General features: G+C 42.1%; 1 protein-coding gene across 16 annotated transcripts in view; it reads right to left on the minus strand.

The window, feature by feature from the left end:
* THADA (THADA armadillo repeat containing) overlaps positions 1-22,306 on the minus strand; it is a 229,432-nt gene that overhangs the window by 173,953 nt on the left and 33,173 nt on the right. For all 16 annotated transcript variants that reach the window (XM_084828934.1, XM_084828927.1, XM_084828928.1 and 13 more), the window contains 4 exons: positions 22,052-22,188; positions 18,481-18,627; positions 13,131-13,285; positions 9,188-9,297 (listed from right to left, as the gene is read on the minus strand). In XM_084828934.1, the coding sequence (XP_084685060.1) occupies positions 9,188-9,297; positions 13,131-13,285; positions 18,481-18,627; positions 22,052-22,188 (549 nt within the window). The remainder of the gene's footprint in view (positions 1-9,187; positions 9,298-13,130; positions 13,286-18,480; positions 18,628-22,051; positions 22,189-22,306) is intronic.

Raw genomic sequence — 22,306 nt, forward strand, 5'->3', positions numbered from 1 at the left:
AAGTATGATGTCCCTCATGTTCACAGACAATTGTAAGGCTGTGTGTTATCGGAGAGCATCAGGTCATCTCCATTTTGTCCCCACAGTTACTATTCCTCTCTTAGTCTCCTTCTTAGCTTTTAATGGCTAACTGGCAAGATATGGGTATTCAAGACAGTGTGTGTTTGCAGGACCAGTCACCACCCCCTACTGACATGGACGAGAGAATCCTGGTTCCATTTTCTTGAGCTAAGGAGCTCTTGGACACACCAAAGCTAGTCGCTTACATCTTAATGCAATCAGGACAACGCCTTGCCACTCATTGGACCAGGTTACACAATCAATGGAGCCCAACATGGGTTATTTGAGGATTGTTTAACCCTCAAACAACCCCTGCTGCCTGGGTTTGAATTACATGACAAACCATGGCAATCCCCCACCAGTGTCTGAATATGCAAAATAGCTGCCGGCATGTGCCACAATCCACTGTGGCTTAAATAAGCTACAGTTGGCTGCGGTGATTGTGCGAACCCAATCGTTGACTACAGAGAGCTCTGACAGAGTTTGTGACCTTCCAACTTGCACCAAAACACACACACGTAGTATCTATCACACTCCCTCTTTGTTCATTTGGAAATCCCCCTTTCAGTTACCAACTGATCTTAGACCCCTGAACCTAGAATTCTTCGTGGTTTGTTATCTTTTCTGAATGCTCCCCATGTGTTGGTGTCATGAGAGAGATCCTTCTAGCACCTATGCTGTCCATGACCTCTTCTCCTTCCCACTCCTTTACAGTGGTCTGGCAGTCAGCTATTCTGCCCAGCTATGTCTTGGAAGCCCTGATTTGGGCACCTTCTGTAGCATCCTTACATTCTGTAATCCTATCTTGCCGTTCCACTGCAACTTCTCAATTTTACCTTCTTCCACTCCAGTTCCGCTCTAACTTTTTCGTTTTTATGCTGATGCTCTACTTCCCCGTTTGAAGTGCTTCAAAGTAGACTAAACGCACTCACTTTCTCAATCTCATTTTTTCTTCTCCTTCCCTCCCCCACTCTTCTGGGAAACCCTTCGACAGTAAACTTGCAATTTGCCTTTTTATTTAATCAATAAAAAAACCTTTTCTGGAAAAGCTGTGGCCTCATCTCTGTTGTTCCCTCCCAAGTACCTTACAAAAGCACTCTGCAAGCTAGATCAAAGTTCCTAACATTATAAATGTTGTGATCCTGTGTATTTCAAACCATTTCATGCTAGTTTCTGAGACATTTCTACCAGAATGACAGCAACCTGGCTCTTGGTAGAGCCTTGGCCACAGAAGGAACAGGTTCTCGAAGCACCAGGGTAATCCCCCCCACCCAGTCATTCATGTTTCTGAATAGAGATGTGAAGGCCCGGGGAAAGAAAACGGAAAAATTCAGGGGAAAAAACAGAATTTTTTCCGTTTTTTCCCAGGGACCGTTTGTTTTTTTCTGAAAAACTGAACAGCTTTGGATTATGAAATATTTTCTTTTAGAATTTAAGACAAGGTTTTCATATATTGTTACCAAGCCTTTACTCGCCCTCAAATGATTTCTAAGAACTATGTAACAAGAAGACTTTTATAGAAAGACTAAAGAAGTAAAGTGTCTGGAAATAATGAAACTATAGCAAGAAAGATTCTCAGCATAGTTGTTCCTTCCATTCCTTATTAAAATTATTGATCCAATGTATCTTATACTGATAAATATTTTGGGAGGCTCCAAGTCACAATAGGGAAAAAATGTACATTCTTGACAGTTTAGGTTTTGTTCTACAGAGTCCTGTATTTCTGAACTTGCCTTCCTCTGCCTCCAGTTCTTCCTGCTTCTTCTGCCTTCTGGGATGCTTCAGAGCCTACTTGCTGAAGTTCCCTCTGGTCAGACAAAAACTCAGAATCTAAAATATGTATATGTTATGTATAACTTGGCTCATAAAATTAATCGTGTTTGGTATATTAAATTTTAAAAGTACAGTTTATTTAGACAATAATTACAAATTTACTAAGTTCACTTTTTAAAGTTTTCAAATATAATGATAATTTTATGAGCAAACTATGTTATACATAATATAACTTTAGGAACATAAAGGCTGCTTTACATTCCTAATTCAGCCTTCCTCAACCTGGTGCCCTACAGATGTTTTTGACTACAATGGCAAGCATTCCTGACAATTTGCCATCCTGCCTGAGGCTGACAGGAGCTGATGTCCAAAATATCTGGAGCTGAAGTCCAAAATATCAGGTTGGGGAAGGCTGTCTTAAAGCAACAAAGTCACTTTAGATCTGTAAAGTGTGCTTAAAGAATAAATATTGCTTACTTTTCAGTTTTTCCCAATGTTTTTTTCAGAAACCCTTAAGGAAAAACCATTTTTTTCCCATGCCTTCAAAATTTCCAGAAATTTTACATCTATTCTTGAGAGATCTGCCCAGAAAGACAGAAAAGGCAGGTTTCTGATGCATATCACTGCTGGCTCAGATGCCATCGGTTTATACTTGAAGTCTGGATTTTTTGCCCCAATGTGCATCACTTTACACTTGCTTACACTGCTACTCCAGCTACTTCAAACCCTGGTTTTAAGTCCTGGTTAAGATGGGGCCATGGCTTTTGCTGAAAAGGAAAGGGGGGGGGGTGAATTTGCACTACAGAGGGGAAGAGTGCACGCAATCCAAAAGCTGGCTCTTGACTTGCATACCATGGTTTGTAGGCTTGCTCCATTCCATACCCAACGTGCTGTGTGGATGAGCCTGCCTGGCTTCAGGCTGACATGCTTCCCGCTTTCCTTTCCTTTCCTCCTCTTTTGCATGCTAAAGGAGCAGGGAGCACATGAGCCAGAGACTCATGCAAGCTCATGCATACAGGAGACGCCGTGTTTTCCAATTACACTGGAACCAGGTCACTATGTCCATACTGGAGTTTGAAGAAAAACAGGTGTTGAGTTGCAGATGTTGTTTACAGCATTTTCTGGATATATCATATGAAAACAACTGATGAAAACAAACAATACATGCAGTACAACTTCCCATTTCTTTCTCTGGGACAGGGGTCCACAACTTTCTGGCCCCAAGGACTACATCCCATGTTGGCTTTAACCTTGCCCCCATCCCAGCGAATCTGCACAAGATCGATGGGGTGGGGAGGCTGCTTTGGAGTCACTGAGGGAGGAGGAGGTTAAAGCCTCCTAATTCCCAGGAACCACAATGGGCATTGCTACTTCTGCACTGCCATTCATGGTACGGAGCCAGCCATGCCAACTGTTTCTGGCTCACTGCAGGGAGGATGAGGCTTTAACCTCTTTCCTTCCCAGCAACCCACACAGTATTTCTGCTTTTGTGCTGCCATTAGAAGCATGGAAGCAGCGGTGCCAATGGGAGGGGGAATTTGGCAGGACCAGGAAAGAACATGGGGTCCACAAATCTGTCCAGGGCTGCAGGTTATGCACATCTGCTCTAGGCTGTAAATGTTGTTGCTAATTAATCCCTTACAATGTTGCTCTAAGGCTATTTTTTCACCTTAAACAGCCAAAGCTAAACCACAATTAATTTTCTCAAAGTTTCTAGAGCTAAATGCAATTTGATTTAGTGCAACAAGTTCAGACTTCATTGAGAAGCTATATTCCTTAGCTTTTAATCAAGGGTTCATTTTCAAAAGCTTCAGAACACCAAGTCAAGCCCATTCATAGTGAGGCTTATGCCTTCAGAAATTGCTCCTATGGAGAATGTGTCATATAATTAATTAAAGCCCAGGGTTGGGTTATAGCTATATTAAGGGTGCACAGCCCACGGCCTGCATGTGATCCACGGATGCTCCCAGTGCAGCCTGCAGAGTCATGGGGACCCTGCCCAAGGCTTCCCTTGCTAGCGCTAACACAGGAACCTACACGTAGCAAGGAACCCTTTGGGTGCCTATGTATGTGTATGTTTGGGCCCCTAGAGGCCAGAAACCTTGTGCACTCCAGAGCTAGATAATCACCATGAGGTTTATTTTAATAATTCAAATTGATTGAACATAGCCAATAATAGAATTCAACAGTTAACTAATACTGCTTTTATGCACTTTTTACTATATATAAATCTGAAGACACATGTGTTATGGGTGCATCCAGTCGATGGGGCAAGATCCCCACATAATTGGGTTCCTTTTAAACAATGTTTATATATAAACGAATGTTATCTACATTTAGGGTGCAATCCTATCAAGATAGGCGGCCACCTCCAAACTCAGAGGCGACCACCTATCCTAAGCAAGGCAGGAGAGGCACGGGGGGGATCGTTCTCTCCACACCTCTCCTGCCTGCTATTTTCCGCTGGACAGCCATTTTTGGCCGTCTAGCCATGTGGGACTGACCTGCAGAGGAGGCTGCATGTATGACGCATAGAATGTGTCGTACATGCAGCTCTGCTCTCCCTGCCCCAGAACGCCCCCAGACCTGCCCCTTTTCAGTCGCTCCGCGCTCCTCTTATGAGTGCGGAGGATGGGGCTTCTCCGCCCTGTCCCCGAGGCAGTGCAGACATGGGGGGAGATCGGTTTTCCAGGAGGCAGCCTCGGAGCATGGACCCAAGGTCGGTGCCCAGAAAAGAGCATATCCTATGGCCCTCTAGACGGTGTCTAGTGGCCATAGGATCGCTCCCTTAAAGTATTGCAGAAAAGCTAGCATCTCATTTCTAAACAGCATAAGAAGAGGGACTACAATAGCACAATTTATTACTACAACTTTGCCTTATCAAGGTGTCAGAAATGTACTTTTGCCATGAAAATATTTTCCTCTGAAGTTATACAATTTGGAATTCCCTATAAAACTTTTGTTCATAGCAAATGGTCTTAAAAATAAATATTGCTGTCAGAACTACAGTAACACCTCAAGCAAAGGACTTTTGATCAAGAGCAAAACCTCAATTGTACTTTGATCCCAGGTGTTGCTCAAACCTAATTTAGCCAGCCCCTTAGACAGAAGTATCTAACCATTTTGTATACTTTCCAAAATGTAATGTAGATAATATTAGAGAAGCAGCTAAACACATTAACTTAGCTGCAGGAGACCAAAATTGTTTTTAATTGTGCCTGCAATTTCTATTGCAGAATAGTGGTCCAAAAAGCAAACGGAACACTATTTTGCAATAGAAATTGCAGGCACGGGACGGGGGATTCCAGATCAGGCCCATAGGAAGGGAAAAGGATTAAAACCTCCCTACCGTCCTGACCTGGATCAGGCTTCCTGCACCTACTCTAGAGGAAAAAGGAAAGAAAGACACAGCTACTACATAAATATTTAAAGTAATATCTCTTGGGCCTCAGGTAACATCCTTAGTGTGAGTTTTACTCCATTTCTTGAGACTTAACTCATAGCAACTTTTTTTCTAAATATAAACAGCAACTAGAATTCACAAAAAAGCGACCCAAAACGAAATACATCCAAGCTACCATACAGCTGAAAAGAAAAGTTGTTGTACTTATCTTTGAGCAAAACATTTATTTCCCTCCTGCTAGGACTAGCAGAAAGAGAAAAATATACTGAAATGAAATCTGACAAATCCCTAACACCATAACATTGTGCTGCTTTGATGATGCCAGAAGTAATACAATCTTGTCCAGTCACCCACTAACTCCCACATTTTTGTGCAAGCAAAACTTTGGTTGTCCTGAAGTAATAAAAACATTAAGAACTATTGACTTTGAAAATGGAGGAGGCTACTCCCTTTAACTTGGCAACAGCACAATCCTCTGGGCTGGCTGAAAAGGTATTCCATGAGAAACAATTTGCCCTAAAATCTAGAGAGGAAAATGGAGCTTTAACAACAGCAACAGTCACCAAGTCGAGCATGTCCTTCCCCAAGTTAAGAGTCCTGACCCATATCAGGTGGAACAAGCAACTAATTTTATCATACTTAATCTTCAAAGCCACTAATTAAAACATTGTAGAGTTAGCCAATGTGTAAGTTACTCTGGTTCCAATTCAGCCAATGGTTTTTGTGGTTTCTCTGATTTAGTTTTCCTCTTGCCAGTTAAAACAATCTCCTGCATAGTCATAATAGCAACTCTGATCGTTTTCAATGAATACAATAAATGTCCCACACAATCTGCATCCTCCCTCCATACTCAAAACATAAATAGTGTGCTAAAAATAATTTAGCAGTCTTCTTCCAACTTAAATTCTGCTCTAGACGAATTTGCAGCAAACCCCTAACATAATTAAAACAGCACTTTATCTGTGAATATCTGGAGAAAAATCAGTATCTACTTCTATTCTTCACCCATGTAAAAATACGTACTTTACTTTGTAATGTCCCACTGTAATGTATCAATTCATGACATACACTACTTTTCCAACTGAAATGCAGAGTCCATAGAAGAGGACTGGAAAACCTCTGGCTCACAGACCAAGTGCGGACCTCGAGGCTTCTCAGTCAGTGCCTCTGGACTCTCCCCAGGCTACACCCTCTCACCAGCCCCCTCCAGGTCATCCAGCTACAAAGCTGATGGAGGAAACCTTGCACACATTTGGGAAGAAGAATGCCTGGATGCAAATGTCTTTTTTTCAGCTGTATACAGAACAAAAGTAAGAATCATGTCCATAACTCCACCCACTTTTGACTGTAGCCACACCCTCTTCTGGAATGTAGACCCAGACAAGTTTTGACAGAGATAACGTGGACCTCACCAGGAAAAAGGGTTCCCTACCCCTGCTATAGAACTATGAGTGGTATCCAATTAAATCCGCCTGCAGATGGAATAGCTTCCGTCAGTGGAAAAGAAAAGGAGCAATTCCCTCTCCCCCTTTAGCCCCACATGTGCCCTCAAAGTCTGCTCTGGACAGTTGGGGGACCTACCAGAGCAGTTTGAGGGGCTGAGGCAGCAGAGGGCAAGAGGAGGAGGGGGAATCTAAATGCAGAAGTGGTAGTCTGTTCGTGCAATATTGGATTGCGCCCTATGTGCCCAGAAGTCTATTTTTGTAAAAATACCGGTGCGTTTCTCAACAGGATACTATTTGAGACATAAATCCATTTATAGGCAATGAGTTTCTGCATGTATCAGTTGTAGAAATAGTTATTTTTGTTAATACCACCACAAGCTCCGTAAACCTCATAGGAGAAATAAAAGTATTATTTGTTTTCTTTTGGAATGCCTCTATGATAGAGCCCCTCAGTTTTTAACAACAGCAGCAGCAGGATTTTTATCATGCTATTTTTAAGTAACGCTTGCCAAAGGCCCATAAGACAAGCCTGTAGTAGCATCCCCACAATGGAGGGGGAGAGCAGAAACTAAGAGATAGAAATTTGCCGCCTAACTAATTCATAGTGGATTTAATATTTGAAACATGGACTTCCCAGTGCACAATCTTAGCTGCAGCAATACACCAGCTCTGCATAAAAGAATTCTACATGGCCTTTGAATGGCCCAGAAAACACTGGTCTACAGTATACATGGTGGTTTAAAAAATAGCAAATCAAGCTTCCTATCCCAAGGTAGAAGTAATTCAAAAGGTTGCTCCCCTAATGCTATCCGCATTATTATGGTAAAACCAGGTGTATAAGAGTTAATGAATGTATTCTGCCAGGGCCAGGATTGGGAATCGGCAGCTCTATATCCAGATGCCCTGTATGGTAAGCCACTAGAACTGCAGATTGTAACATCTTCAATCTAGGGCACTGAAGGATGCTCATACTCTGGACTCACAGCCATCCAAGTTTGCCACTGGATCCTCCTTGACAGGAAGAGCTATAGAAGGCTTCCTCTTTGGGTTGGGACTTTGCCTGAGCAACAACTGTCTTCCTGGCTCTGGTGCATTTCTGTGTTCTTTGGCTCCAAATCCTGGCTTGGTTCCTCAGCTCTGACTCCCTGACCCAACTCCTGGCTCCCCTCTGACAGCTGCCTACAGCTCAACCCTGACAACATGGACTGTACCCAAATGAATTTTAGTTTGTTTAGTTCTTATGTGGAGAACAAATTAAAATTAAATGGAAAAATATTATGTATCATAGTTGGTGTAAGTCTTCCTTTGTACACCTTTATAAATTATGAAATGCATATATCAGCCAATGAAAAGCAGTGAGAATTTCCAAACAAAACTGCAGGACTTTCCTGAAAGTAGTAAACTTACTACTCATTTTCAAAAATGGGGGTGGGTGGGGAGGAATTATTCCACACTTCCCCAAAACCTCACTAGGCTAATACCGACAGTAGCTTCTTTTGGAATTAGCTTAAACTTTTGTCAAGCTTACTAAACTGCCAGGATACCTCCCCCCGCCCCCCCAAGAAGAACCCATTCTAAATGGACAAACCAAGGCAGAGTAGACTCAGTTTAGGACCCATCATGCATATGTCTCATTGCAGTCTCTAAGACCAAGACCCCCTCTTGGCCATACCATTACATGGGGCGAGCCCACAGGCTGAGTCCAGAAGATGGGGTGGCAGCAGCCAGCAATCAAGTTGTGGCTGCCCTTGAATCCAGCTTAGAACCCAGTTATCCTTCACTGATGCAAATATTTACTATCCTGTATGCATATAGCTGTGGATACAGTTCAACACTCTTTGCAGCAAGGATGCTACCAAACAGTTAGAGCCAAGCTACACACAATTGCAGCGGACCCTGTCTTTAAGTCAAGCCTGCTTCAGTTCTGTTGAGGAGCAGCAACTGAAAGTGCAAAAGGGCATGTGGACAAGGGATGTCGAACCCTGCTTTCAACCACTGCTTTTCCCCTGCAGACCATCTCCTCATATCATCTGTACTTGGAGGCACCTTGCAGATAACCACTAAAGGACCTCCACATTTATCGTAAGCTGCATTGAGTATATTTCTGGAAAGGTGGGCTGAACATTTATTAAATAAGAGATGGGAGGGAGGGAGGGAGGGAGGGAGGGAGGGAGGGAGGGAGGGAGGGAGGGAGATGCCTTCTTGATGACTGCCCCTTAGAGACTCATTCTAGCTTTAAGTATATTTTGGAAGTACTGCAAGACCACTTGCTTTGGACTGGTTTTCAATTACCGGAAAGCAGGTATATAGGGGAAGATGTGCCAAGACAGGACTGAGATCTTGGTTAAGGAAGATAGTAGGTGGTGTTCGGGGTGGGGGGTTAAAATGCTGGAGGCTCCCTCAGACCTCTGCGAAAAACAAGGTAACATCCAGATAAGTGACTCCTGTCTGTATGCAAGGGAGAGATTAAACAATAAATATGTTAATGACTGTTGGTGCAATTTACCTTGAGAGTACTTCAGTGAGCTTTACAAAGCCAGCATAAGCTAGCTCAAATGCCCCTCTGTGCCTGGACTTCAGAAGATGATGTCTGAAATATTGCCCAATATCTTTCACCTAAGAAAAACAAAAACTTTATACACACAAACACTTTTGACGATGAAGTTTTGAATACAGACCAATGATAAAGTTCAAATACAGGGCCATATAAGCTGAAATATAACTATCCTACAGGAAAAGAGGTAAACGGTTGCTGTTATTCTCGTCAACCATTTCACGTTTTAGATGTTGAAAGGTGAAAAACAAGAGAAAGGGATAAATCACATGGAGGATATGTAGAGCTAACAGATGAGCAGATGGCCCATGTGATCTCTATGGCTGTACCACTTCCGACAGCAGGTGGAAGGATCAAATGTTTAAACGCTTCTCCACGTAAATAAAACATGACTTCACATACAAATTAGCATGTGAAGGAAAAGACCTAGAATTTCTGCCTGATATGCTAATTTTCTATGTATATGGAGTATTTCACATAGAACAGCTTTTAACGTTTGATCACCTTTCTGCAGTTTGAAGTGGTACAGCCCAACAACTGATAGCCCATGTGGAGTTTTGGCTCATTTTTTAGCTCTAGTTCATCAAAGATTGCTTTTAGTAATTCTGTTTGGGTTTTTTAAGCCAACATGCACTTTTTAAATAAAAGGTGGGATATAAATATTCAAATAGAATATAAATTTATTTGCATTAGCCACAAGCCATTGCAACATTGTACATACAACACAAGAAAACTGATAAAATTATCAGAGTAAGATTATAAAAATTATTTACACCAGCTACAACATACAAATATAAAACACTAATAAGCAAAACTGGCAGACTAAAAAAAATTACTATTATTTTTAGAAAAAATTAAGAGCCAGTTCACCATAATAGACCTTATTTTATGGCAGCTGCCAAAAAATCTGCAGACTTTACTGTCACCCGTTTATCTTGGTCTGCAAGTAGAAAAGACACATACAGATCAGAGAAGTGCCTTGGGAGAGATACTAAAAGTGGGGTAATTAACTTTTTCAACAAATCTTTACAGAAGGAGCAAAACAGTAATACATGAGCAATGGTTTCAGTGCTGTCACCATATGGACATGCACAGTTTTCCAATGGAATTCTCTTAAAACGACCCTAAAATAATTATTTAAATAAACTTTCAAAGACATCACTCTTAATGCCAAAACTCCTATCCAAAGCAAGGCAGGAGAGGCACAGGGGGATTGTTCCCTCCGCGCCTTTCCTGCCCTGCTATTTTTCGCTAGACAGATATTTTCGGCTGTCTAGCCACGGGGGGGGGCCGACCAGGAGAGGAAGTTGCCATACATCACATTGGATGTGTCGTATGCGCAGCTCCGCTCTCCCCATCCCGGAACGCCCTCAGCGCCACCCATTTTCAGTCGCTCCGCGCTCCTCTTCCAAGCACAGAGGCCGGGGCTTCTCCACGCTGCCTCCGAGGCAGCATGGACAAGGGGGGAGGTTGGTTTTCCAGGAACCGACCTCAGAGCATGGGCTCTGAGGTCGGCTCCCAGAAATCAGCATCTCCTATGGCCCTCTAGACAGCATCTAGTGGCCACAGGATTGCTCCCTAAGGGCCAGTGCAAATGTTCATATGAATCCTACTGAAATCTATGGGGCTCTGCTCTATAGTTTATTCATGCAAGATAACTGCACATGCAAACATTTCCCTGGCAGTACCTTCGCATGGCCTGTTTGCATAAGTTGCAAAACTATTTAAAAATCATTTTCACGGATAGCTATCAGGCAGTTCATGCCTATATGCATGTAGTCTTTTTTCCCAATGGGACATCTAACACGTGGAGGGAAGGCATGATCCTGATCCTACAATGCATTGAAGTGCTAATCAGGCAGAGCCACGTGTTAACAGCAATTATACAACAATAAATGAGGCTGGTGACATATGCACTTCTGTGGGCACCCTTGACTCTGGGTCACATTCCAAACTGGAATGTTCCTGGACAGGTGACAAGCCATGGTAGTGGACGGAAAACATGGCACACATTTGGGGGAGATGGAAAGAAGGCTGCCCAGGGCATTGAGAAGATGCATATTTATGCACCCACTCTAAGCTGCTGCCTACACTGTAATCTTGTGTATCATTTCAAATCCATGAATCATAATTCTTAAGCTTCTTAACTTCATTAGAACCACCAACTCAGGTGACTGGCCATATTCTTTTAAAAATCTCCCCACAGAGGAAAAACAGTTTAGAAAGCAAGCCATTCAACGAGCCACTGCCAGAAAAGTGTGTACACACTGTTGTCTTATGTGAGTAAACTTGAGAGCAGAGCCCCATAGATTTCAATGGGACTCACATATATGTAACTGGATGGGAACCTTCAGCCAAATATGCAGTAATATATCTCAACCATGTATTTGTAGTGACTAAAATTTGTTTTCCTGAAGCCATAATTGATCAGAGAGTGATAAATAAGGTTATAGTAGCAAATATAGTCAATACATAGAGTGCTAAGTGAGAGATTTCGAAAGAATTACTATTAACCAAAGAGCCAATATTTATAGCTATGTTTTCATATGAAGCTTGTGGCACCGGCATCAAAAGGTGAACATAACTCTATGAAACCAATTCCTGTTTGACTTGGAAGAGGACAAGGAACTTAATGGTGGAAGTATATTGCTGGTCACTTCTCTACACTCCCAGAGCTTTGCAAGAGTACAACCACAGCTGTCAGCCAGATGAAAACATCTGCTTGAAACAATGTGCAAATCAAAATATTAGCATTATTTCCATGGCTCTGCACACAGGGCAGCATTAGTGGATCATCAGAACACTTTGAAAGTAGTGTTTCAGTCTAAAATAGTTCAATACTTTAGTAGAAGCAAGATTTTTTCCCCTGAACTCTCCCCATCTGCACCTTCCCAAAAAAGAATGAAAGAAAAAAAAATGCATGCTGTGTATGTCAGTCTCCCAAGCTGGAAACTGGTTGGGTTGAAACCATATGGAAAAGGGAAAAGGTCATCAATTAAAAACAGAAATCTAATAAATCCAAAATATTTCCAAATGAAATACTTGTGGTAAGCTAATTTCTTGTAAACACTGCAATCCGTTCTCTTGAACAGTCCCAGATGGTGTGCTAGCCTTTGTGGGCTTAAGAAAAGGGGGGGGGGGTCTTAAAAAAAAAGACAGGCTTGAATGAGTATAATTCTGTCGACCAGCCTGTGAGGAACATGATATCCTCAATCAATCAATCAATGTGTTTGCTGTCCAAAATTACAGACCATAAAAGCTTTACTAAAATGGCAATTTCATCAAATCTCACCTTGCCGTCTGTCAAATGAAAAACATATAAGTGGAAGTAAAGCTGAAGTCAGTAAGTGAATTCTAAATGTTTAATGGGTATACATATAACTATCCTCCATTAAATGGAAGACTAGCCAAGTGTGCCTGTCTTGAATACCAACTGCAGACTGCAAATGAAAACAAAACCTTTAAAAAAAAGGTTCTTCCAAGAGGTTATCCTATCTGGTAACATGGTAAACAGTAATTAAGATGGAAAATTAACAAACAATTTGCACTGCTGCAGTACTAGTTCATTCAACAGCACTCTCCTAGTGTATGTAGTCTTGAATTCTCCCTGAGTATTTTGTCTCTTAAAACAAATCTTTGAGGTACTTATGAATGCCAAATTATAGAGAAGTGAGCCAGTTAAGAGAATCCTAAATTGAAAGTAAGCACAGCTGCTGCTAACATCCAGCCAACACCTTTCTTCCTCTCTCTATCAATAGAACATCAGCATTACTTGGAAAACAACAGAGCAGCAAAGAAAGCCATGATAGAGAAAAGGCCCACAATAATTCTTCCAGTACTTGAAACATTGTTTTAGATACAAGTTTTCAAAGCAAAAAATATTAAATACACCTACCTGCTCTACTGTTATCAGTGCATCTAAACTGGGAAGTGCCTGTAAAGGCAGAAGTTGACACAACTTCCCTAAAAGTAATGATATTTCCTTCATACTTCGCCAGCAACATACCAGCACCATCTGAGCAGTAACATCACATGTCTGCTGTTCTTCACCTTAAATTAAAAGCACAAAATATGCAACATCGTACAACTAAGACTTTAGCAATCTAAAAGCAATTCTTCAATCCAAAGTTATTTTTAAAATGCTTTCATAAAAACAGCTTGGAGACAAAATCTTTTGAGCAACAATGGAGAATCAACATCAACCTGTAAGCAAATCAGATTAAATACATTGTCAGGATGGCCATGATGACCCGGTTCGCACGGCATGCTGAAATTCTTGGGTTGTTTAACCTAGGAATTGCCAGGGACGAGCAAAGCGACAAGCCTCCTCATGCTTGTCATTTCCGCTTTCAATTACAACGGACGAACTGCCCACCCCATTCCCGGGTTGTTTCGTGGCGTGCGAACCCGGAAACTCTGGGTTGTTTATGGGTTAACCAACCTGGAGCTAACCCAGCAATTGCCCGTAAGCCATAAACAACCCAGAGATTCTGGGCTCGCATATCGCAAAACAACCCAGGAACGTTCCTGGGTTGTTAATTGAAAGCAGAAGGTACCAGGTTCAATCCTTGGCATCTCTAGCTCACATGTTCCTAGAGAAAAGGATTGCCCTATATCCACTACCAGTCAGAGTAGACAATTAAAGGCTAGATCAAACAAAGATCTGACTCAAAAACCTACATATATTCAACACACAGCAGTGTTAATGGACCTGCAAAGGCACAAACCCATTGTTATGAAAATACATGGTGATGCTGTGGCCCGATTCACACGTAACAACCCGGGGGGTATTTAAACTATGGATTGTCAGGGCTGTGACCAAGGGAACAAGCATGCTGCCTCCTGCACACTCGCCACTTCATTTTTTAACCCCACAACAACCCAGAGCTCCAGGTTTGGACATCACATCAAACAACCAGGGGCATTCCTGGGTTGTTGATTAAAGCTGATTGAAACTGGAAGTGACAAGTGCACAGGAGGCAGAGCACTTGCTCCCTTGCTTCCAGCCCTGCCAATTCATGGGTTAAACAATCCATGAATTAGCATTATATGCAAACCAGGTGTCTCTCTGGGGGAGCAGGAAGTTGTCAGAAGAGGGCTGATGGCTCCATGTAAAAGCACATACTTTACTTGCAGAAGTTCACAGAAACTCTCCAGCATCTCCAAGTAGGGCTGGAAACCCAGTACCCTCCAGATGTGTTGGTCTGGAACTCCCATAATTCCCAGCTTGCACTGCCAGTGATCATACTGGCTGAGAATTATAGAGTTGCAGTCCAACACATCTGGAGCGCACAAGGTTGGAGAAGGCTGATATAGACAATACTGAGCCACACAGACCATGGTCTGGCTCAACATAATGTAGCTTCCTATGTTCCAAACTCCTGCCCAGATTTTCAAAAACCAGAATTTGTAAACATCTTGATAGAACCAAGAGGTAAAACATCAACCACACACTATGTCAGTGCGGCGAGAAGCTATTGGGTTAGGCTCTCCCTCCACTTTAAGGTCACAGCATATGACCCCAGGTGGTGGCAGCAAGCTCTGCGTTCTACAAGAACTCTCAGCTTTTCTCTGCTGCTTAACAGCTCCCTGCTAATCTCAGGGTCTCCACTCTGAATAGGCGAGCAGCACTGTCTGAGTTCACAGAACTGACAGTCTGTTTGGTACCACATGTACTCAATGCTGGGTGCAGACGTTTTTCTATTTCCTTCAATACCCTTTGCACGTTCAGCGAAAGATCCAAAAATACAGTGCGAGCATAAAAGCCTGTTTTCACACATGAATTACCCACACTGGACCAGGGTGACTAAACAGTGCAAGAAGTTGATTGAGCTCTCCCTCTACCCAAACACCCTACAGACCTAGAGAGCCCTAAGCAAACCTACTTGCTCCCCTAGGAGAAGAGCCATGGCTCAGTGGTGGAGCACCTGCTTTGCATTAAGAATGTCCCTGGTTCAATCCCCGGCATCTCCAGGTTGAGCTTGAAAAATTCCTTCCTGAAACCCTGGAGAGCAGGGCCAGTCAGGGTCAACAATACTTGGGTTGGATGGACCAAGGGTCTGACTCGGTATAAAGCAGCTTCCTACATTCCTATGTTTCTCTAGAGAAAACATGCCATTGCTGTTGTGTCTTTGTTTGGCAAATGTGGGGATTGCTGCTGTATCAACAAAAACGTGTCAAAACCTAAAATGTAGAGTCAGACCTCACCTATGAGAGGCTGAAATAATTTGACTAAGACCTGGTTCGGATATGGTGACAAATCATAGTTTAATTAATCCACAATCTGTGGGGAAAGATGGTTTGTTCTTTGGTTAACTTTGGGTTGTTTAACCCATAAATAACCAAAAGTGTCCAAGATTAGATATGACACTAACAACTTACAAATGGGGTGCTCATAGGTTGTTGCCGAATACCGGAAGCAGCTTGCATGTAGCATTCAGTTTAAGATTTTTAAAGAATTAAATAATCTCCATTTTAGCCAATATATCTATTTCTATTAAAAGCTACATGTATGAACATGAAACCATAGGATTAAAAGGAGGGAAGGATGTTTAATTCTCCAATTGAATGCAGACTTCTTTTTAAATCCCACATTCCTGGCATTTTACTTGTTTTGAAATGCAGGTTCTAATAAAAAGGCCATTTATACCTGTGTGAAATTCAACTACCCCATCTAGTGGTCTTTATGTGAACAACAATTAAAACAATACATTCAAAAACAGACTAAAATTGTAGGTCGTCATGCTGGCCATAAAAAAAAAGGTAATGCGGGTTAGGTAATAATTATAGTTATTTGAGACAGGCAATCATATTTCATTACAGTAAACTAGGGATCCTGCTAGCACTCTGCCAGAATGTCACAACACTCCAATGATAATTTATTATTGAAATGTATTAAAGTATTAGAACACAAATAACTTACTATGGCAGACTATTCAAATTAAATAAAATATTTGTATTTATTCAACTTATGAATAAGTTATTCTACAGCTGAAGTTCTCAGGGCAATGTATATAAAATAAAACATAAGTAAAAAAATCAAATACAATTAGCATGGTTTAATAATTTGTAATAACAAATTTATTACAAACTACTTTGTAATTTAATATTGCCTGTCCTAACCTAAAATGTATGTAATACATACTGTGGTAAATATTTTTAAAGCAAAATTCTAATAATTTTAAATCTGCATAAAATAGATTAAAACAAAATCTAATTTCCTGGGTTTAAGCTCCGGATTAGTAGTGAAAGTGCAACTGATAAGCCCAACAGATAATGCAACACAATCAAGGACTGCAACAGAAGCAACTTGAGAGGTGACAACAAGAATATGGTCCAACACTCAACTGCCTTTCGATACTCAAACCACCAATTCAAATATGCATTTGCACAAGGAATAGGCATTCAAGACGATAAGGGCAGACAGACAAACCATTCACCAAGAGTGTGGTCAGGCACCTTAAACTATTTGGCTGTTACCTAGTCAGAATTCTGGTGGTGATAGGATGCTCAGGGAAGTGCATCCAATCAAAGGCCTACTGGATCCACACTTTCTTTGTCTGTAGGTATAGGCTGGCAGCCCTGAAGGCTCACTGGATGCCAATTTCCAACCTTCCCTTTACTGGGAAGGAAACAAAACATGTAATGGAGAAATGGCTCCAGGCAATTCTGGATGACTCAAGTATTTTTAGATCCTTTCAAGCCCTGTTTGCAGTTAGCATACTTATGGCAAAACTCCCCAAATCTGTTGGTTGACAGTTATGGGAGTTGCAGAGGAACACATCTGGAGAGCACCAGGTTGGGGAAGGCTGGTCTAGGCAACCATACCCAGCAGCTTCATATGGGTATTAAACAGCATGGGAAACAAGACGGCACTCTGGAAACCATAGACAGAAATCTCCTAGCAGGAGGACAGATGCATTCTCTGGTAGAATTGGAACCACCATAATGCAGTACCCTACAACTCCATCCCAGGCTTGCTGAAAAACCTGAAAAAGACATCCCTCTTTATTATTCTATTTAATGTAGCAAGAATTCTGATGAATACATTTCAGGTGCTTTAAACTGAGGAGAATTATGTGACCGATTACTTTTAGGTGGTTCTATTTAGGAAAGCTATGGCAAACCTAGACAGCATAGTAAGAAGCAGAGACATCACCTTGCCGACAAAGGTCCGTCTAATCAAAGCTATGGTTTCCCCAGTAGTAATGTATGGCTGTGAGAGCTGGACTATAAGGAAGGCTGAGCGCCGAAGAATTGATGCTTTCGAACTGTGGTGCTGGAGAAGACTCTTACGAGTCCCCTGGACTGCAAGGAGGTCAAATCAGTCCATCCTAAAGGAAATCAACCCTGAGTGCTCATTGGAAGGACAGATAATGAAGCTGAAGCTCCAATATTTTGGCCACCTAATGCGAAGAGAAAACTCCCTGGAAAAGACCCTGATGCTGGGAAAGACTGAAGGCAAAAGGAGAAGGGGACGGCAGAGGATGAGATGGCTAGATAGCATCACGGATGCAATGAATATGAACTTGAGCACACTCCGGGAGAGAGCGCAGGACAGGAAGGCCTGGCGTGCTATGGTCCATGGGGTCACGAAGAGTCGGACACGACTGAACAACAACAACAGTTTAGACTGGATTTACTAATTGTATTATTCTTTAAATCAAAATTTCTAAGGCATCTAACATTGCACTAAGTGCTTTTTTTTTAAGTTTTGTAAGCCACTTTGGTTTACAATGAAAATATAATACTTTTAAAAAGTTATATTTTTCAAAGCTCTACAGCATCCTCTATATTTTCAGTGTTTATTATGGTGCTCTGTGTTGGATTTCGCTAGAATACAAATTCTGTATTGTTAGCATATATTGGACAGGGACACCATACCATTACTAATACCCAACAATGACAGTGGTACTGAATCCAAGCTGTCTGGAAAGATGCTGGAACAGAGACAACAGAAAATGGAGCAAAGTGTATTTCACATCTAAATAAACCTACAGGAACCCAGCAGCAGTAAGGCCGCACAAAGCAACAGCTGGCTGTTACAGCTGTGGTAATCGGGTGGGGAAGAGTAGATTCTTTCAGGAATTCATATGTCACTGCACCAGGTGGGCCAAACAAGAAGGCCAACCCTGCCTTTTATAGATGAAGGCTGTGGAATTTTAAAGATGTTCTAACTTCCCGGCAACTTGTAACCTCCACCACCACAACCCTCCCTTACGCACACAGCTTTCACCCCAAATTACCTCTAATTTCAGTGCAAATGTTTTCAGCTCTCTCATCAGCACAGTCTAGCCTGCAATGTTCTTTCAACAATTTTGCTTCTGAGAAATAATCATTTGTATCACATGGCTGTATCTCACGCAGAATCATCTGCAAGCGCTCTGAAGTGTCTGTGGGCAAACAGAAAGTTGGCTTAGAAACAAACATTCTTCCAACAAGAGTTGATTCATCAGTATTACTTCAGCACTGAGTGAACTTCTCTTCCCTTTTACATAACCTAGCAGGACACTTAATTCAGTCATGTCCAGCCCAAGTTCCTTGGCCTTAGCTTTAAGGTTATCAGTGACCTCACCCCTTCCTATCTCTCTGCCCTCATATCCCAATACAATCTTGCCTGTGACTTTTGCTCCTCCAAGTCTACCATCACAGTTACCTGAAGGTTTCCTGCTCCCTTAAATGAATCTGTTCATGCCCTCTTGCTGCGCCCCCCAAAAAACACTGGAACATCCTGCCCCCCAAAAAACACTTCTCCCCACGCCCTACCACTAAACCCTTTGGCTCAGCTCTCTAGTCTTCATCCTCTATACCAGGGGTGAACAACCTGTGGCCCTCCAGATTTTTTAGCCTACAACTTCCATCAGCCCTAGCTATCAGGAAGAGGAAGAGGGCCTTTTCTGCTGTGGCACCCCAGCTGTGGAATGAGCTCCCTAGAGAGGTTTGCCTGGCACCTACGTTGTACTCCTTCCGGCGCCAAGCAAATACTTTTTTATTCTCACAGTATTTTAGCTTCCTAGTCTTTTAGCTCTGGTGATTTAAATCTGTATTTTAAATCACTGCATTGCTGCTAGGTTTTATTCTGATTGCACTGTTATACTGTGGTTTTAAGCTCTCATATTTTATATTGTTTTATGTGGCACGTTGTGGTTTTAATTTCTGTGAACCACCCAGAGAGCTTCAGCTGTTGGGCAGTATAGAAATGAAATAAAAATCATGGTAGTAGGCCAAAACATCTGGAGGCCCATAAGTTGCCCATCACTGCTCAATATGAGCTAAGTCTAAATATTTACACCTGTATTCACCTATATTCTTCCTTCATTGCTCCTGACTTGCCTCCTTGTAAGTTCCTCAGGACTGGAATGTGCCTCTTTGCTTAGGATGGTACATGTCGATCACAAGCTGAATATGAGCCAACAATGGGATGTGGCTGCAAAAAAGGCAAATGCTCTTTTGGGCTGCATTAATAGAAGCATTGCTTCCAAATCCCGGGAAGTACTAGTTCCCCTCTACTCAGCACTGGTTAGGCCTCAGCTGGAGTACTGTGTCCAGTTCTGGGCACCACACTTTAAGAAGGATGCAGACAAACTGGAGAGGGTTCAGAGGAGGGCAACAAAGATGATCAGGGGACTGGAAACAAAGCCCTATGAAGAGAGACTGAAAGAACTGGGCATGTTTAGCCTTGAGAAGAGAAGACTGAGGGGAGATATGATAGCACTCTTCAAGTACTTGAAAGGTTGTCACAGAGAGGAAGGCCAGGATCTCTTCTCGATCCTCCCAGAGTGCAGGACACAGAATAATGGGCTCAAGTTACAGGAAGCCAGATTCCAGCTGAACATCAGGAAAAACGTCCTGACTGTTAGAGCAATACGACAATGGAGCCTATTACCTACGGAGGTGGTGGGCTCTCCCACACTGGAGGCGTTCAAGACGAGGCTGGACAGCCATCTGTCAGGGATGCTCTGACTTGGATTCCTGCATTGAGCAGGGGGTTGGACTCGATGGCCTTGTAGGCCCCTTCCAACCCTACTATTCTATGATTACTACTATTATTTGTGTATACCACAAATGTACATCGCAATCAGGTAAGTGCCAAAGAGAAATTTAATATAATTATGTGGCTCCTTTCCATAACTTGAAGCATTAGTGATTAAGAGAGCAATACTATGCCCCCTAGACAGCATCTTGGGGGACATAGGATTGTTCAGTTTCTGGGATCCGAGGTTGGGACTAGGGCTCCGAAACCGCACTCCCCTCCCCCTTGCAGCCGGCACAGTTCTTTCCATGCCAGCTAGGTCTCTGTGCTCAGAAACAGGCTGTGGAGATGGGGGAAAGGGGGTGGTCCCAGGGGTGAGGAGAGGAGGAGACACTGCTTTACGCAGCTCACTATTGGGTCTTCAGGCATCTTCCCTCCCCCTTCCAAAGTCGTGAGTAGACGGGCAATACTGCCTGTCTAGCCAAAACGCAGGGTGGCTGGAGCACAGAAGACAGGATCCTCTTCATGCTCCTCCTGCCCTGCATAGGATAGTCGGCAGCCTTCGATTTCAGAGGCTAGCAACAATACGGATAAAATATGGGGCTGCACCCTAAAACACCTTAATTCTAATGAATGTTCAGTGCTCCTCAGCTCAAAACAGTATTTGAAGATTGTGGTACTTTCTTTCGTAGCTGGTATTATACATATATAGAGAGAGAGTTCCCTGCCTGGCCGAAGTATCAACTTTTTCAGTGGGTGGGGTTATGGAAGGTACGATAACTTATCTTGAACCAGCTTCCACTAATGAAAACAAACCAAATGGTTTATGACTGGAGATGGGGAAGCAGACTGAAGAATTAAAACGCTAATGTAATTCAAGAACTAAAGAACTGTGCGTGACTCATAGTTCAGTGTTCGACTTTGCCTCTCATTTGGTTCCCACAAACAATCATACCAGGGACACAATAAATGAATAAAACTGTGTTGGTGCTTTTTACATCTTTGCCCTGCTGCTGCCTTTTATTCTGCTTTTTACTTTATTTTTATTTTGTTGTTTTAAAACTTTTTTAGGTTTATGTTTTATTATGTTTAGTATTTTATGGTTTTAAGTTTTGTTTTGTACACCTCCCAGAGACGGTGTATTGGATGGTACAGAAATGTAATAAATAACAAAATAAAACAATTCTCTGTCTCAAGTCTAACGGTATGGTAAAGAAAAGTAAGTACTACAAAAGAGAAGTGGAAGGAATTTGTCTTCCCACGTATGTTATTGCCATGCTGCACTTCCTCTGGTATTAGAAGTAGCAAGCCTCCATTCTCCTTCTCTTATGCCTGCTTGAGGAATATGATTGTCCAGAAGCCTATATGCACTTGCCAACTCTGCACTTCACACGTGCTTTAAAGTAGCAAAGGAGGTGGAGACAGGGCACTGACTACATCAAGTAAATGATTTGGATTATCTTATGTGGCCTTATTGGTACAAAACGACCCTGAGTTTGAAAGTACAGGAAGACTCCCTGGCCCACAAACCTGGATCTTGGTGGCAAGGAATAGAGGAAAGTGTGATGGGCAGGGGTTGTGCCTTTTTTCAACTATATTCCATATTGCAGCCACCTTATTTTATGCTGCAGAATACAATAGGAACTACTGAGATTTGAGCCAACCCTTGCATATCCCTGCCCTGGGTTCTGTTTCTTAGGGTATGTTTGACCATATCTTATCAAACACCAGTAGCCTACTCAAGCAGTAATTTTAGCAATAAAAAAATAATCTGCATAAAATGTATTGAAACTTAGATTATCACTCCAAAAGTTTCAGGATTTTTAGAAATGTTCATGTGTTACCCAAGTCAGTATCCATTGGAATAAGGCCTTCTGGTGATGAACTCTGAACTACTGGAGATACTACAGCAGAAAGCTTATAGGACATCAGAATAAGCTTTGCCACCATCTCTTTCCATTCAGCAATCAATGTCATATTACTGTAAGAAGATAATTCAGGGAATTCAAAGTGAATATGTCATTCTAATAAAACTAATGCAGGCCTTGTAAAAAACACACAAATAAGTTAAATGTTAGCTAACACTTATTACAGTGGAG

Source organism: Heloderma suspectum, chromosome 1 (assembly GCF_057233095.1).
Source record: "Heloderma suspectum isolate Gila_16-S chromosome 1, 16-S_ref, whole genome shotgun sequence".
Taxonomy (NCBI): domain Eukaryota; kingdom Metazoa; phylum Chordata; class Lepidosauria; order Squamata; family Helodermatidae; genus Heloderma; species Heloderma suspectum.